General features: G+C 56.0%; 3 protein-coding genes across 3 annotated transcripts; 2 read left to right on the top strand and 1 right to left on the bottom strand.

Annotated features, from left to right (window-relative positions):
• The first annotated feature begins 235 nt into the window (after window positions 1-235).
• Window positions 236-2,312, top strand: LRRC52 (leucine rich repeat containing 52). Its single transcript, XM_068689683.1, has 2 exons — window positions 236-872; window positions 1,904-2,312. Exons 1-2 carry the CDS (start codon window positions 236-238, stop codon window positions 2,155-2,157), a joined length of 891 nt encoding a protein of 296 aa, XP_068545784.1. The 3' UTR covers window positions 2,158-2,312.
• A 683-nt stretch (window positions 2,313-2,995) lies between these two features.
• Window positions 2,996-8,034, top strand: MGST3 (microsomal glutathione S-transferase 3). Its single transcript, XM_068689685.1, has 6 exons — window positions 2,996-3,149; window positions 4,881-5,004; window positions 5,707-5,780; window positions 6,163-6,220; window positions 7,233-7,305; window positions 7,805-8,034. Exons 2-6 carry the CDS (start codon window positions 4,888-4,890, stop codon window positions 7,912-7,914), a joined length of 432 nt encoding a protein of 143 aa, XP_068545786.1. The 5' UTR covers window positions 2,996-3,149; window positions 4,881-4,887; the 3' UTR covers window positions 7,915-8,034.
• A 228-nt stretch (window positions 8,035-8,262) lies between these two features.
• On the bottom strand, window positions 8,263-14,582 carry ALDH9A1 (aldehyde dehydrogenase 9 family member A1). Its single transcript, XM_068689681.1, has 11 exons — window positions 14,342-14,582; window positions 13,711-13,856; window positions 12,564-12,693; window positions 12,128-12,262; window positions 11,459-11,655; window positions 11,093-11,233; window positions 10,567-10,755; window positions 10,267-10,354; window positions 9,951-10,092; window positions 9,286-9,398; window positions 8,263-9,068 (listed from the first exon to the last, which is right to left on the bottom strand). The coding sequence occupies exons 1-11, from the start codon at window positions 14,523-14,525 to the stop codon at window positions 8,974-8,976; spliced, it is 1,560 nt and encodes a 519-aa protein (XP_068545782.1). The 5' UTR covers window positions 14,526-14,582; the 3' UTR covers window positions 8,263-8,973.
• Between the last annotated feature and the right edge of the window lie 1,385 nt (window positions 14,583-15,967).

Genomic DNA, 15,967 nt, shown 5'->3' with positions numbered 1-15,967 from the left:
GAGGGGGAGAAGCTGCCCTGAGGTAAAATGGCGCCCCTCTCCCCCCCCCCCTCCCTCCCCACAGGTGGCTGCAGAGACCCCGCAGCGCTCTGAGGTGAAAACCCGCCGGGAGCTCAGCTTCCAGCCAGGCGCCGTGCCAAGGAGTCAGGTGAGTCCCAGCGCTTCCCCAGGGACGGCTCCGCGGCGATGGTAACGCTGCCCGCTTAGGGCTGAGCGGTGCGTGAGGCGGGAGGCCATGTCTCCCTCAGGTGGATGGCGGCCCCTCAGCCTCCTCCTCCTCCTGCTGCTGCTCCTGGGGACGGGGCAGGCAGCGGGGAGCGCGCACTGCCCCAGCGGGTGCAGCTGTGGGTACCTGGAGGTGAACTGCACGGGGCGACAGTTGCAGGAGTTCCCCGCAGCCATCCCGCTGGACACCAGGCAGCTGATTCTGGCAGCCAACAACGTCTCCTACCTGCCGGCGGTGGAGTTGAGCTTCCTGGCTGATCTGGTCTACCTGGACTGCCAGAAGAACCTCTTAGGGGACGACCTGGATTTCACTTTTATCGGCGTGGCCAAGCTCGTCTACCTGGACCTCAGCTTCAACAACCTGACGCAGGTCACCTTCGGCACCTTCTCGCAGCTCCTCAGCCTGGTGGTGCTGAAGATCTCGGACAACCCCAACCTCGTAGCGATCGAGAAGGATGCTTTTGCCAACAACACCTGGCTGAGGCACCTGGATGTCAGCCGGACTGGCTTAACGTTCCTGGACACCAGCACCGTCCGGGACCTGCCCAACCTGAGGTTTCTGGGGCTCAGTGACAACCCGTGGCACTGCAACTGTTCCTTTTTGGCCTTCATCACCTGGATGGCAGACAGCAACGTGCATTTCCCAGGTGAGGCAGCTAACCCCCCTCCACACTGTGGCAATGTTTGCAGCCTGTTCTTGCTTCTGTTCTCACCTCCTTGGTGCAGCCCCTGCAGTCCTAGGCTCTCCAGTTCCTCCAGTGTCTCATTCACCTTGAATACTGCCCTTGTTTCTGCGCAGCACCCCTGGGAGGCCGTTGTTCTTTGCAGTCCTGCTACAGCAGTTCTGCTCGATGCTGAAAAGCTGGCTTGAAACCCAGTCAGCCCCTCTTCTGGCCAGGGTCTGCAGGAAGAGTCAGGGTGCTGCTGTGGAAGCCAGCAGGAGTTTTGCTGCTGACCTCGGTAGGGCTGTGAGCACACTGCTCCCTGCTGACCCATTTCCATACACGAAATGCCTGGCGCCGTAACTGTGGCTGGCAGGGTGTTAAACTGCAGGCAGAGGAGAGGGACGCTGTGCTTCTACAGAAACAAAAAGGAGACAGTGCTTTCCACCACAAGCAGCCTTTGCTGACTTCAGAGGGAAAAGCCAGCATCTGTTGTATTAGAATACGACAGGACATAGTCATTACTTCAGTGCAACCAAATCAGTAATGAGTTTCCTCTTTCTCTCTCACAAAGCAGGTGAGACTATGCCTAATTGCAAACCACTCTAGTTTTCAAACTTGACTCCCTGCATGCAAGCCTCGTTATTCTAGTCTCCAAGGGCCTCTTTCAATTTAGCTCTGTCACTTCAGAAGCTAAGATTTTTTTTTTAAAAAAAGAAGCAACCTACAAGTGCTCTTCTATTGAAATAAAAGTGAGCTATAGCAGTTTGTCACGATCCCATAATCCGACCATCGATATTTTCCCATGGAGACACCACCACAGAAATCATTCCGGCAGCTGTGGTTTGGCAGAGGTGCAACTCTGATTTTTCCTGGGCTGTGGAGGGAGGAGGCTGTGAAGCGTGGCGAAATTTTCCAATTTAGCAAACTGCTCCGTCCTTTTTCTAGCAGCACTCCTACTCACTAATGCCTTAGAAACAGGCAAAAGAACCGTGCCGTTGCTCTTCTCTCTGCAGATGCTGACAACATCACCTGCTACACTCCCAAAGCCTTCCGTGCCTGGAAGCTGCCTGCAGCCAAGGTACAGCTGCGCTCCAGCTGCCTGACCCAGCTGCACAAGCAGGACTACATCTTCCTGTGTTTCGTTGGCTTCTGCATATTCTTTGCTGGCACCGTGGTGGCCTGGCTGGCCGGCGTCTGTGCCGTCATCTACCAAGTGCACACTTCCAAGGGGGAGGAGGATGAGGAGGAGGAAGACGCGGTCACTTAGGACCAGCCCTACAAAGCGTTCCGAACGCCGTCCTGGGAACTGAAGGCAGGCCCTTCCTGGATGATTTCCCGCATTATGCCCTACTTTAGATGCTATTTATTTTTTTTTTGAAGCGAAATAAAACTGCCAGAGATGAAAATCTCTGTGCTCCAGTTTCACTCGCTGTGCTGCCTCCGCCTTCCTTCTTCCGCCGGGACCCGGGACCTTGGCAGAGCATTCGGTGAGGGTGTGCGGACAGAGCCGTGCACCCCAGAGCAGCATTTATGCTCCTGTTTCACCGCGAGGCTGCAGGACAGCGGGGTCAGCGTGCAGCCTGCCCTGTCATGGGGACAGGCGTGAGGAGTTCAGAGATGCAGGAGAGGCCCCGGAGCTGTGCCATAGCCAGGGAGCTCACCAAGGCCAGACTGGGACCAGCCCAGAGAGCTCCCTGCTGTGGGAAGGCAGGTGTGTGAGCAAAGAGCTTAAACCCAGGACTTTTAGGGGCCTGTGGCCTGCTGGCTTCTCCAGTATACCCGAAACACCAAAAGGCGCGCTCTGTCCCGCTGTGCTGGTTCCCAGTTTATGGACACATTCAGAAACAAAAAAAGGCCACCTCCTAATTCATTCTGTACCACGTTTCCCTACAACTGCGTTGCTTTTTAAGGTGAAACACCGCTTACACCCAGCCCCAGTGCTGACAGGGGCTCGTGCATCCTGGGCCAGAACATTGCGGGGTGTAAGCGAGATCCCGCAGATCGCTGGCACGGGGCACAGCGGGGGCTGCCTTCCCCACCCGGCACCGCCTGCGAGGGAACAGGGCACGACCACCGCGTGAGCACCCCAAAAGCAGCCTGCAAAATCCCCCCCGGCCTGGGGAGAAGCCGCAGCCCCCTGGGGGGCAGCACGGAGCCCGCAGCCCTCGCCCCGCCTCGGGGCGTGGCCAAGCCCGGTCCCGGCCCCGCTCCCGCCCCGGGCTGCTTCGCACCGCGCCTGAGCCGGGCCCCGGGGTGCGGGTGAGTGCGGGCAGGGGGCCGGGGGGCTGCGGGGGGCTGCGGGGAGGGTCGAGAGCCCGACGTGGGGCTGCAGGGGAGGCGGGGCGGCCCTGCTGAGTCCTTATTGCGGCGTGGTTGCGGCGAGCCTGCTGGGAATCGTTGCTGCGGGGGGAAAGCGCTCCCTGCGAGCTCTCCCGCAGCCCTCCGGCCGTGCTGCATCATCCCCCGCGGGCCCAGGCCCAAGCGTTGCCGCAGGGAAGATGCAAAATTAGGCTTGTGCCGGGCGCCGGTGCTCGTGGGCAGAGTCCTTGCTCTGCAGACAAGGTTGGTGAAAGGCGGCAGCAGCAGGGAGCAGCCGCAGGTGTCGGCTTGGAATCGCTTTGGCTCCTGGGCACTAGAGCAAAGGCACCGCGTAGTTCCGCAGCGGTAGCAGAGGTCCAGCAGCAGGTTTATAACCCCTGCCTTAATGCTGTGCTGCGCCCTTTGCTACTGAGATAAAAGGTAAAACTCCAAAGGACGTCGCACGGTGAAAGGCCAGGTCCTTGCTGCCGCGTGGGGCTTCTCCAAGCTTGGGAGCTGAAGGGGGAAGTGCGACTGTGGAGCTGCGCTGTGCGGCGGGAAGGGTCTGTATGCTCAGCGTGACCTCTAACTGCCTCTAACTGTCGCACGTGGGTGCAGCTGATCTGTCTTAGTTAGAGTTTTCAGCATGCTAAGAATTTTTGAGCAAACTTCACGTGGACAAAGCCAGCTGTTGTCTTGATCAAAATCCCTGTGCAAATGGGAAATAAACTGCCTGCTCCCTGCTGGAGGGCTGGCTGCGCTGCTTCCTCCAGGAGGGACGTTTGTCCCCCGTGCCAACAGATCGTGCTGGTGGGACAGCGCCAGAGACACCAGAACCTTGCTGCATCACGGCAACGGGCTGCGGTTAGGCTTGGTTTGGAGAGGGAATCGGCTTAATGCTGGGGAGAGAGGTGCCCGCTGCCTTCTGGTGCTGTGCATGACACAGCACAGGCTCCGTTCACGTGGGCGCAATCAGAGGTGGGGATGGTGCAAGGGGACCGCTGCCAGATGGTGGTGGGGCCGCTCTCTGTGACTCTGAGCCCGTTCCTTGAAGCTGCTGGGAGCGAGCGTTGCTTGTCTGGCCATTTTATCGCGTGAAAAAACACCTCTGTTTGTTTTGAATCCCTGTTCTGGCTGCATTTGGTGGCCCTGAGTTCTGGCGTTGGAAGCAAACAACCGGTTTCTGCCCACCCTCTTTAGCTTTTACAGGCTTCATTGAATGCCAGTCCTGCTTGTCTGCTCTCCGACATGAGTCTGGACTTACTCGGCTGTTCCTCACATGAAAGCTGTTGCAGATCTTTAAACACCCTTGCAGTGCCACTCTGGCCCCTTCCTGGTTTTGCTGCAAGCTTTTTAAGGTGTTGGGACAAGAACTGGCTGTGCTGCTCAGGCTGGAGGTGAAGCAGGGCTTGGCACAGTGGCATAATTTGGCTGACCTGATCTCCAGCCTGGCTGTGGAGAAATTCCTGCAAGTGCAGGAATTGCAAGTGGTTGTTCTGCTTAACACCCAGCAGGCACCACAAGGTAAAAAATCCCTGAGAGTTTCTCCTCTCCTTCAGCCAGTCCTTGTGCTAGGAGGACTCTGATCCATGCTCAGCAGTTCTTACACACACACACGTGTTTCTGCCTGCACTGAGCTGCCACTGCTCCGGTGCCCCCCTGCAGTAGTAACGGGCTCTCTTTTCCTCCCAGCACCACCATGGCAGCTCTCTCCAAAGAGTACGGCTATGTCATCCTGACGGGGGCCGCCAGCTTCGTCCTGGTCACGCACCTCGCCATCAAGGTGGCAAAGGCCCGCAAGAAGTACAACGTGGAGGTGAGTCCTCCTCTCCTCGGGCACACGAGTCGGGAAGGGGCTGCAGCTCTGACGCTGGTGGGGAGGGAGAGCCCCAGGCCTTGCTGAGCGATCCCCGTCTGAGGGATCCCCTCCTCCTGCAGCAGGGGCAGCGCAGCCTGGCTGCAGCACCCCTCCTTCATCCCCTCCCCAGCCCAGAGGGTGTGCAGGCCTTGCCTTCCCGGGCTGTAGTGCTACAGATAAGCTCAGTACCACCTAGTTTATTTCTGGATGCCCCGCTGGCACTCCCTACCCCGCCGTGTGGATGCAGAAGGGATGGAGCCGACATTTCGGCTCTCCAAACTGGAGCAGACGCACAGCAGAAATCAGGGCTTGGCAGAACAGGCGCTTGGCACTGAGCTGAGACGGCTGAAAGCAGAAGGCTTCGAGCCCGGAAACACTGACAGGCAAGAAACCACACGGCCTTTTTTCCCTGTGAAGAAGGCAGACGCAGTGTTGGGAGCAAAGGGATCTCAGTGGAACAAAAGCATTCGGGAGCAAGCAGCGGTTTCAACATAGCTGTGGGCCGCGGGGTAGGGAGCAAGGCTCTAACTTGAAGCCAGTCAGTGTTAGAGGCAGCAGCACAGCACGGGGCTCCCCGGGGAGAGGCACCACAGGGCCTGCACCTCGCCACTGGAGTTTGGGCTGCGTTGCTCATGTTCTGCTCTTGTGTTTCTTTGACAGTACCCCACCATGTACAGCACAGATCCTGAGCACGGGCGTATATTCAACTGCATCCAGCGTGCGCACCAGAACACGTGAGTGCCGCATGCGATTGTCGTACTGCCCTTGGCTCCTCGTGGTCAGGGTCCACCTGGCTAACGCGGGGCAGAGCACGTCCAAGGGAGGCTGGGGGGAGCAGCTCCTGGGGCAGCTGGTGGTAGGCAGCATTTAGCAGCAGCTTGGGCACAAAGTGGAAGCCTGACAGAGGCACGGGCAGGGATGAAGTCCCTGAAAGCCTGTGCAAAAAGTTCGCTTGTGCCTCCATCTCTGGCCACAGCACTGAGCAGCTCTCCTCAGTGTGGAGGCTCGCAGCAGCCAGGCCCATCAGTTGACAAGGGATGCTTGCAGCTCTCTGCATGCCTAGATGTTCTCTCTACAAGCAATCTGAACAAACGTAACCTCCTCTCTCATTTTCAGACTGGAAGTTTATCCCTCCTTCCTGTTCTTCCTAGCCACTGGGGGCATCTACCATCCGGTAAGTGACTAGCTTGCAGGGCTGCACGACTGAACTCTGCCCTTAATCCCTGACTCAGAGCAGGCAGGAGGCCAAGCCCGCCCCTCTGGAGGCAGCCAGGCTCCTTCCCCAGCCACATGCCCCTGCACAGCTGTGCCCCTTCTGAAAATGCAGTGGTACGAGCTCTCGTGCAGGGAAACCACAAGAATTTCATAAATCATTGCCGCTACTGCAGCCTCTAGGCCCCTTTCCTTCCCCTGAGCGTGGCTGGTTAGACAAACTGCAGCATCCACAGCCTCCAACCCAAAGCTGGGGAGGGTCCCTCCGACCCTGCCTGGTTCTCCTGAGCCTGCAGGGTCCTGCTGGGCTCACAGCAGGGCCACTCAGCAGCTGGTTTTGTACAGGATGGGGACCCTGTCACTTCCTTTTTTAAACAGACTTTTAAAAAGAGCTTTTCTGACAAAAATAGATGGGGAACACTGTGATCTTCCCACCCACCTTCACCGCCAAAGGAGGTGTGTAAAGGATGCAAAAAAAGCCTGGATTATTTTTAAATCAAAGAGGTAGACAGCTCTTGAGGAGGCAGTTCATCTGGGAGAGCCTAAAACCAGGAGCTTCTTCTTTACCACCACCAGACAAATCGGGTCCATCTTGAACATTCCTTTTCAGAGAGGGAAGGAAGTGGCACAGGCAGATCTGACAAACTGGAGCCACATTGCAGCAAGCTCTAAATGAAGTGGCAAGGCAGAAATCCACAGCAGGGAAACCTGTGCACCTGCCTGCGCCAGTGGAGGGGGGCTTGCAAGGCCCTGCAGCACATCACAGGCACCCCAGAGGTGCCTCGAAAGGGACCCGATCCAAAACTCACCCTGGCTCCCCACACCACTCACCCCCTTCTCCCGGGCTGATTCCCAGCTGGGTCAGGACCCCCGCTGTAGTTTGTGGTCACTTCTCCCAGCAGGGCAGCTGTAACAGCTGAGCAGGTGCCAGCAACAAACCTCCAAAACCTTACATGTTTCTCCTTTCCTCCTAGCGGATTGCCACGGGGCTCGGCGTTGCCTGGATCATCGGGCGAATCCTCTATGCCTACGGCTACTACACAGGAGGTGGGTCCTCATCCTGCGGCACAGCAGGGCTGTGGAAACTGCAGCCTCCTCTCCAGCTCCTGGCAAGGAGGCAGCACAAAGCTTCCCTCCTGTCAGGGTGCGGAGCAGAGGGTGCAGGCACACAGACTGCACGCTGCATTGTGCTCTCCCTGACAATAGCAAGAGCTCTAATCTCAAGGCGTACCCTGAGTTTGGGCTATTATTAGAGTAACCTCTAGTTCCTGCTCCCTCTTCAGTTTCATCTGCTGCTTCCCACACTAGTCACAGCAAACCACACTGGGGGGGGGCTCATCCCAGGCACCTGACTGTGCACTTGTATTGGTTCGGGTCTGTCACACTCACAGCAGTTCCCCAGCTTTCCTTTCTGAAGGTGATGACGAGGTCAGCCAAAGCTGAACACGCTTGCAGCAAGTCAAGGTCGTGTGCGGCAGAGCTGGGAGCGGCCTGGATGAGAGAGCCGGGTACTGCTGCTGAACTGATAAAATCTGTCTTGTTCCAGAGCCAAAAAATCGAAGGAGAGGGGCCATCGGTTCCGCTGCACTCATTGGACTGGTGGGCACGGGCGTGTATTCAGCTTTCCAGCAGCTTGGTTGGACCTGCCAGGACTAACTGACAGCGGTGGCTGCCTGGGAACCCAAACGGATTCTTGTTCTGTTTTCTCGTACAGCATTTCATTGCCTGTTGGCTGTTTTTCTCCTCATTCAATAAAATGAAGTTGTCAGTTCTGTATTTTTATTTTGAAGTTGCAGAGGGCTGTCTTGAGTTTTGCAGCAAGCCAGAACGACTGATTTTATAGGACTATAGAAATCTGCCTGTCGGGCAGGGATGTTCCAGCTTTTATGGCTTTGGTGAATGAAAAGCAATCTTGCAGCCCATTTGCTTAACCCATACAGCAACAGCCCAGCCCTATCAGACCGTATTTCTGGGCTCCTTGATTCATGTCACTTGCCAATAAGATGTTGCAGAGTTAGTGTTTATTTGATTACTTAAAAAAGATTAGGTAAACATTTAAATTTGCTATTTCATCATGCTTATAAAGAGAAGTAGGCTTATAGGAAAGAAATCAAATAGATGTCTGCCTGTCTTAGGCAAAAGCTGTTCTATGTCAGCGCTTGCTACCACTCTGGTTATCCTCTGTGCTGTGTGAGGAGAGCATCTGCAGCACCATGCCTGCCACAGGCAGCATCAGCTCTCCACCCCTACGGTATCGTGTCCCACCTGGAGGTGAGGCACAGATAAAAAACAGAATTTTGATTCACAAGTGGGCTAGAGGGAAAAAATAAAGGCTCCTCTTAAGGCTTTTATATAGCCAGAGAAAAGAGTCTATAGAGCTACAGCACAGCAATGTGTCCCAGGGCTTTTAGGTGCACTGAGAGTCACACTTAGTAAGGTGAGACTGAACTTGATTGAAGGTGAGAGAGAGCAGGGTTCAAGATCTGCTGGGGGGAAGCCCCTGCTAACATGAAGTAGCTGCAGGTGCCAGCTGCTGAAAGCCAGGTTGCTCCCTCCCAGTCTGATGTTCCCTTCCCCTTGCAGCAGCAGCGGGGTGGCCAAATGCTGCCCTTGCTCTGCCCCACCCCCAGGCACTTACAATCTCTCAGCACTTTATTGCTGGGTCAATGATTCACCATTCTGAGCCGGCGCGCCCTCCGGATGGCCCCAGGGCCACTAGAACACGGACTCCACATCACCCATCTCCACGCAGACCGTCTTCAGCTGCGAGTAGTACTCGATGGCTGCCCGTCCGTTCTCTCTGCCAAACCCTGCAAGGACGAGCCAGATAAACTAAAGTTTATCTCCCTCCTTTCTCGGTACAAACCCACAACCCCTTCTCCTGCTTCCCTTTCATCCCCCGGTGAGGTATCCACCCCGTGACACAGCAGAGAGGCCGCCCAGGCCTGCCACTGCAGACCCAGGCGCATCCTCACTCACCCCTGGGCGCAGCAGAGCCAAGCCCAGGCACGGCCAAACGCTGCTCACCTGATGCTTTGTATCCTCCGAAGGGCAGCTCCACGGGGCTGACGTTGTAGTTGTTAATGAAGCACATCCCGGCGTTAAGCGCAGCCACGACCCTGTGAGCCTTCTGGATGTCCCTGCGGGGAAAGAGCAACTCAGCCGGAGCCTCCCTTCCACCCTCTCCTCCCGTGCCAGCTGACATCCTGCTACAGAAAGGCCCCCAGCAGGTTGCGGTGCTTTTTGGGGCCCGTCCTGCCCTTCTCAGTCCTTGCCCACTCCAAAGATCCAGCGCCTATCCCCACGGACACACAGAACAGCACTTGATGTGAGAGGGCAGGACAAGGACAGCAGCAGAGCGGGCTACGGCAAGCAGCCAAAAGCCATCTTTGCACGCTTTCAGCAGCATGGCAGGCTCCTGGCGAACACCTCCTGGAGATGCAGCAGGCAGGCAGCAGGCCAAGCACGGGCTGGAAGGAGTCTGAAGGACGGCTGGGCCCACCTAACCCTTCAGGAGAGCTGCGAGGAGATGCGCAGTCGCTTACAAAGTTCCCTTCTGGCATTTCTGCAGCTTTCCCAGAAGATATCCATGCCCGTGCCAGACTCCACAAGAGGAGCATCAGGTTGCCGCAGTCTTTCCCTTCTCCTCCCCTCCCCTGACCTCCCCCCAGCACAGCGCTGCCCAGCTGTACCTGGTGAAGACGCCACCAGCCAGCCCGAACTTGGTGTTGTTGGCTCTCTCCACCACCTCCTCCTCGGTGTCAAAGGGCAGGATGGACATGACGGGCCCGAAGATCTCTTCCTTCACACACGTCATGTCATCGGTGCAGTTCCCTGCAAGCACAGAGATTTCCCAATTAATTCAGGCACCTCAGCTACCTCCAGCACACCCACCCGAGTGCCCTCTGTGGGCACACACAGAGATGGGTCACGCCGAGCACAGCTTTCTCTAGAAATTCAGTGACACCCACGTGGAAGATGCCAGCACCATGAACTTCCAGGACATACCTAGCACGCAGGGGCGCATGTAGAAGCCGTTCTTCAGCTTCGGGTCATCCGGTACGTAAAGGTCCCCACCGCACAGCACCTGGGCACCCTGAAAAAGAGCCCAGCAGGAGGTGGGCAGGCATGGACGGGGGCATCCCACCCAGCCGCAGCAGCTCTGGGACAACAATCCCTGCTGCTGTGCTGCCCCATCATGCCTGGGCCCTCAAAAAAAAAAAAAAAGAGAGAGATCGGTCTGCTTGTCTAACAACAAAAAAAAAGACATTATTTTAGGGCAGTCTCAAGGCAGCAGCACGACCTCACCTGCTCCTTCGCCTGCTTGATAAAGTTCTGGACACGATCCAGATGGGGCCGGTTGATGAGGGCTCCCATCCGGGTGTCTTCCAGAAGTGGGTCTCCAATCTTGATCTTCTGGGTGCGTTTCACCACCTCCTTTGTGAAGGTATCCAGGATCTTCCTCTCCACAAACACCCGCGTGCCGTTGCAGCACACCTGGAACACAGAACAGGCTGCTCACAACAAGGCACACCGCACTCTGCAAGCCTTCCTGCAAGGGCCCTGCTGCAGGGGTTCCCTGAAAAGCCCCTAAAAAAGCTGCTTAACCAGCCAGCTTGACCCTGGGGACAGCAGAGAGCAGGCAGGCAGTCCTGCTGTTCTTGCCTGCTCTGGACACAGCAGAACTGATGCCACCAAGTGGCCAAAACGCAGCGAGTCACCAGCAGAAGACGATTTGCTGCCCGTTCAGCTCCCAGAGATGACCCACGTAAGGCAGTTTGCCAACGGGATCACACAAAACCTGCAGCCAAACCCCTGCCCCTCGGCCACGCACCTCGCCCTGCGTGAGGAAGTTGGCCATGAGGGCTCCGTTCACAGCGTTCTCCAGGGCGCAGTCCGAAAAGATGATAAGGGGGGATTTGCCTCCCAGCTCCAAGGTGACGGGTTTGATGCCTTTAGCTGCCATCTCCATGATCTGGCAGAAGCAAGGACACAAGAGACAAGTGACACACGGGCTATACGGAGGCTGGAGGGGGTAAAGGACACCCAAGGGGAGAGCTACCAGGGGTCTTCACCAACAACAGAAGCAGCCAGCGCACACAAAGGGCAGGCTGGGTTCCTTAGACTCGTTTAATTCAGACTGCAGACGTTCTCAAAGGGAACAGCCCCTGTGTCCCCCCCAGTGTGACGGTGCCTTTACCTTGACGCCAGTCGGCACGCTGCCAGTGAAGGAGATTTTGGCCACATCTGGGTGCTGACACAGGAACTGGCCTGTGGCCACGCCGCCCTGCACCACGTTGAAGAGCCCCTTGGGCACACCGGCCTGGGTGAAGATCTCTGCCAACCTCACCACCGAGATGGGGGTGAAGGGAGAGGGCTTGAAGACCATCGCGTTGCCTAAGGGACAGAGGCGAGGTGGGGTTAACACCCAAACTGCATCAGGGGAAATAAAAACCACCAATAAAAAACCACCCTACACAACGAATTTGTCTCTGCAGAACCAGAAGACCCCCCCCAAGAGAGAAGGAAATAGTTCTGTCTGAACCCTCTGCAACCAATGAATGGGGAAAACTGCACGTTCCTGCTAGAAAGGGCTGGGAAGATGGGGATACTGGTCCTGCACTGCAAACATTCCCAGTTTCCCATTCCTTCCTCCTCTGATACAGCCTTTCCCCAATGTGTCCCCTGCCCTCTTTGCACCTGCCAGGTTCCCCCTTCCATTTCCTTTCCCTTCCTGCCTGAAGGCTCTGCGACCCCTTCAACACCTCCTTCGAGGCAATCCTTGTCTGTGTCTCTGTCCCCCAAATCTCACTCCCCCACAGGATCGCTCGGCTTCAGAGGGGAGCTTCCATGGGCACAGTCTCCATACCGCAAGCCAGGGCCGGGGCAGCCTTCCAGCAGGCAATCTGGAAAGGGTAATTCCAGGCTCCGATCCCGACACACACACCCAGGGGCTCTCTGCGAGTGTACCCAAAGGATCCCCCGGGAAGCTGGACGTGTTCACCTGCAGAGACAGACAGGCAGAAGTAAGAGAGGAACAAAGCCCCGTGCTGTTTAATCAGAGCCTCGGGGGCCAGATCTGACTTAGTCTGGGAACACACACACACGGCTTTTACCCCAACAAGCTCACAGAGCATGGCAGCATTAGGTAGAGAGCTCTGAAAATTCCCTCAAGATCTTCAGAAAAAGGAGCAGTCCTTCTCTTAGAGGAATCGACACCAAAGATGGTCTTGTGTCATGGAAGGTACCAGAGAAGACAAGAGGCAGGACAGAGAATAAGGAGCCAACTCCCCTAAAGCTCTCACCAGCTAGAGATCCTGCCAGCCCTGCGTAATACTCCAGGCACTGCCAGGAGATGTCGATGTCCACTCTGGCTTCAAAGATGGATTTCCCATTGTTGATGGTTTCCAAGGTGGCAATTTCGTCTCGCTGTTCCTGTGAGGGGCGCAGCACAATGACAGCACATCAGAGAAGCCACAAGGAGCTAGCTGCATCCCAAGCGTGCAACCTCCAAGCCAGGCTCTGCCTTGAGTAATCATTTTATCTAAAAGATAAGATTCCCAACTGTAATTTATCAGTTGGCCAGAGACCATTGGGAGAATGCCGAACAGAGAGCTGCTGAGTTCACTGCCAGACTGGTCTTGCTTAACAGCTCTGTTTATCTGAAAGATGAGCAAACCTGAGCTGAAAAGCCAGCTGGTAAACAATGACTGGAATTCACAGAAATAAGCTGGGAGGGACAGCAAACGGCAAGACCAAAACCGATCCAGAGGATTTAGCAAAAGATGGACAAAGCAGCAGAGCTGGGAGGTGTCCTTTAACAGAAATATTACCCTGCTGCAGGAGTCTGGCAGGAGCAGAAATCTGGCAGAAAGAAAACACTATTCTCATCGCATGTACACACCGGGGCAAGGTCCAGTTTCTTACAGACCTGTGCCTCAATGGGCATTAACTCTGATGTCCAGGAATGTGTTATCTCCCAGACAAGTTTGTGATAAAGCTAGGGTATTTGTATCCTCTCCCCATGCGTATTATCTGCTGTCTAAGGGAAAGAAAACAGCATTCCTACATTGTCTTATTGCTAAAACAAAATATGCTCCCGCCACATGACATTAGGGTCTGAAATCCTAAAGTTTAAGGACGTGACAGCTACGCAACTTCAGCTTGGAAATCACCTGCCCTGCAGGGTCCTGACTGGATTGCTTCAGCTTTATGTCTTCTGCCAGAATTAGGCAGAAAAGGTGCTGCAGCACACACCGGCCTTGAGCTAAGCCTGATAAGACAGGGAGCCCTGCCCAAGGCAACCAACTGTCTCTGCTGGTCAAAGGTGGGGTTTTAGCTCCTGTGCTCCTCCTGGGGCTCGGGAAGTGCTGCTGGAACCGCAGCCCCCAGCAGCCACCTTAACCCACGAAAATGCTGGCAGACAAAACGTGCAGCGAGCCCCCGACATACCCGAATGATTCTGGCGGCCTCCAGCAGCACGCGGCACCGCTCCATGCCCGATTTTTGGCTCCATACTTTGAAGGCAGCCTTGGCGCTCTGCACAGCCAGGTCCACCTCCTTCTCCCCAGAGCACAGCAGCTTGGCTATCACTCGGCCTGGGCACATTTTAAGCAGGAAACAAACGAGATGTTCGAGTCAGAGGAAGGGCACAGAACGCACCATTCGTCTTGCAGCACAAATTTCAGCCCCACCACCCGCACCGGGCTACGGATGCAATGGTTTCAAACAAAACCCACTCAGTTGTGACCGGTTTCTCACCGAGATGCTGTAGGTTGGAGGGGTCTTAAGACATATTAAGTTATTAATTAGCTCCTGGCATTACAAACTTTTTCGCTCCCCCCCTTGAGCTTCCACCACCAGCACCCTGCCACACATTCCTCATCTCCGTTAGCCCCTCGTCACCTCGCCTGGGGTCTGCCAAAACCCAGGCGAGGAAAAACCAATTAATTTGGAAATCATTTGAGCCAAACCCCAGCACTTTGGTGGACGGTCACAGCCAGTCCCAGGCTGCAAGGGCTGAGGATACGGGGGTCGGGGCAGCCCCCCCGAGGCAGAGCCGTGTCCCCACGCGTGTCCCCACCTGTGGCCGGCTCGTAGACCTCCTCCACCTGCCCCCCATCGGTGGGCTGCAGCCGGGCCCCCCCCCGGTAATTGAGGGGCTGCTGCAGGGAGAAGGAGCCGGTGGCGCTGCTCATGGCGAGGCCGGGCAGCAGGCGGCGGAGCCGGGGCACCAGGGGCTGCAGCAGGGGCCGCGGCACCACCATGGACCAGCTGCGGGGCTCTGGGGGTGGCCAGGAGCTGGGGGGAGCCCCCCCGAGGCCCGGAACGCCCCCCCCGGCAAGCCCAGCCCCGGCCCTGGGCGCCCCCCCGCGGCTCGGAGGGCCCACGGGTGTAAAAAAGGGTGGAACCGAAACCGTTCTTTCTTCCCCCAAAAGGTAGGTGTCTCCCCGTTGTATTTTGTGGGTTCTTAGAGTTCAGACCTAGAGAGTTGTTCTCCCTTTGTTAGGATCAACAACCCCACAGACCTGCTGCAGCAGGCGAGTCAACACAGCACCAAAGCCCTAATTTTCAAATAATTTTTGGATGTGCGAGCATCACCTTCACAGCATGGTAAAACACGGCATGATGCCACATGTGCTCAGCAAAAGGCAGAGTGGTGCTGAGGCAGGGTTTGGGATGGCACAAGGAAGGTCCCTGTGCTGCACGCAGCACCTCCTCGCCCAGCGAGGCACGGTTTGTTGCTATACCCCATCAGATTTGGCTCTCACAGCTCTCCCCGCTCACCCTGCTGGATTTGCTGACCGCATGCTGCAGGATAAACTAACGCAGCAAGGCTGGTGCAGCAGGTTTGGGTGTTTCTGGCTTTGCAGCAGGGTCAGGCCATCATACAGAGGCCACACGTAGGAAACTGAGGACTTACACGACCACAGCTGCTCCTTGGGGAAGGCTGCATCTACACCGTGTCAAAAATGCAGCATCCTCATGCTCCGTGCTCGTCAGGGAGAACTGCTGCAACATGTAGGATTTAATGTCAGATTTATCCCCTTGCCCTGCACCTCATCAAAACCTCCTAGGAAGATGTTCCCTATTATATGCTTCTGGTCAGAGAAGCAAGGAATCAGTAGCCCCTACAGGCACCACAACACTCCAAGAAAAGTGTCAGCCTAACTTGAGAGCAGCAGCAAAATTTATTCAGCCCTTTTGAACAAGGCCTGGCCACCAGGACTGAGCCAGGTAATTAGTTGGCAAAGCGTAAGACAGCACAGGGAACCTACTGGCCTATGAAGGAAGGAGGAATTTTTAAGATTCATACTGCTAAAGGGACTGATAATCAGTAAACTAAGGGGCACGAACAAAAATGCAGCTGTCCTAACCCCTCAGGCAATAAAAAGGGTTCAGCAGCGGTAGACAGCACTGATATAATTTAACAGTTTACTCATTAAACTGAGGGCCAGGCTTGTTTCTGCAGTTGAGCAGATTCTGCTGAAGTAAGCAACTTTAACAGAAGCTGTACAATGCTACAAATCTCTGTGGCACTGCATTCTGCCAGGAAAGCACGGGCAGACATCCAGCAATACTTGCAACCCAAAGGGCAGCTTGGCACAGGGGCAGTTCCTGGGCCCCCTGCCACCTGAGCCAATAAAAGAAAAAAAAGACTCACCCTGAACACTGGAAGTGTTACACAAAACCATGCAGAGCTCCTTGC

Source organism: Anas acuta, chromosome 8 (genome assembly GCF_963932015.1).
Source record: "Anas acuta chromosome 8, bAnaAcu1.1, whole genome shotgun sequence".
Lineage (NCBI taxonomy): Eukaryota > Metazoa > Chordata > Aves > Anseriformes > Anatidae > Anas > Anas acuta.
Note: the sequence above shows the minus strand (reverse complement) of the source record. Positions and strands in the feature narration are given on the sequence as shown.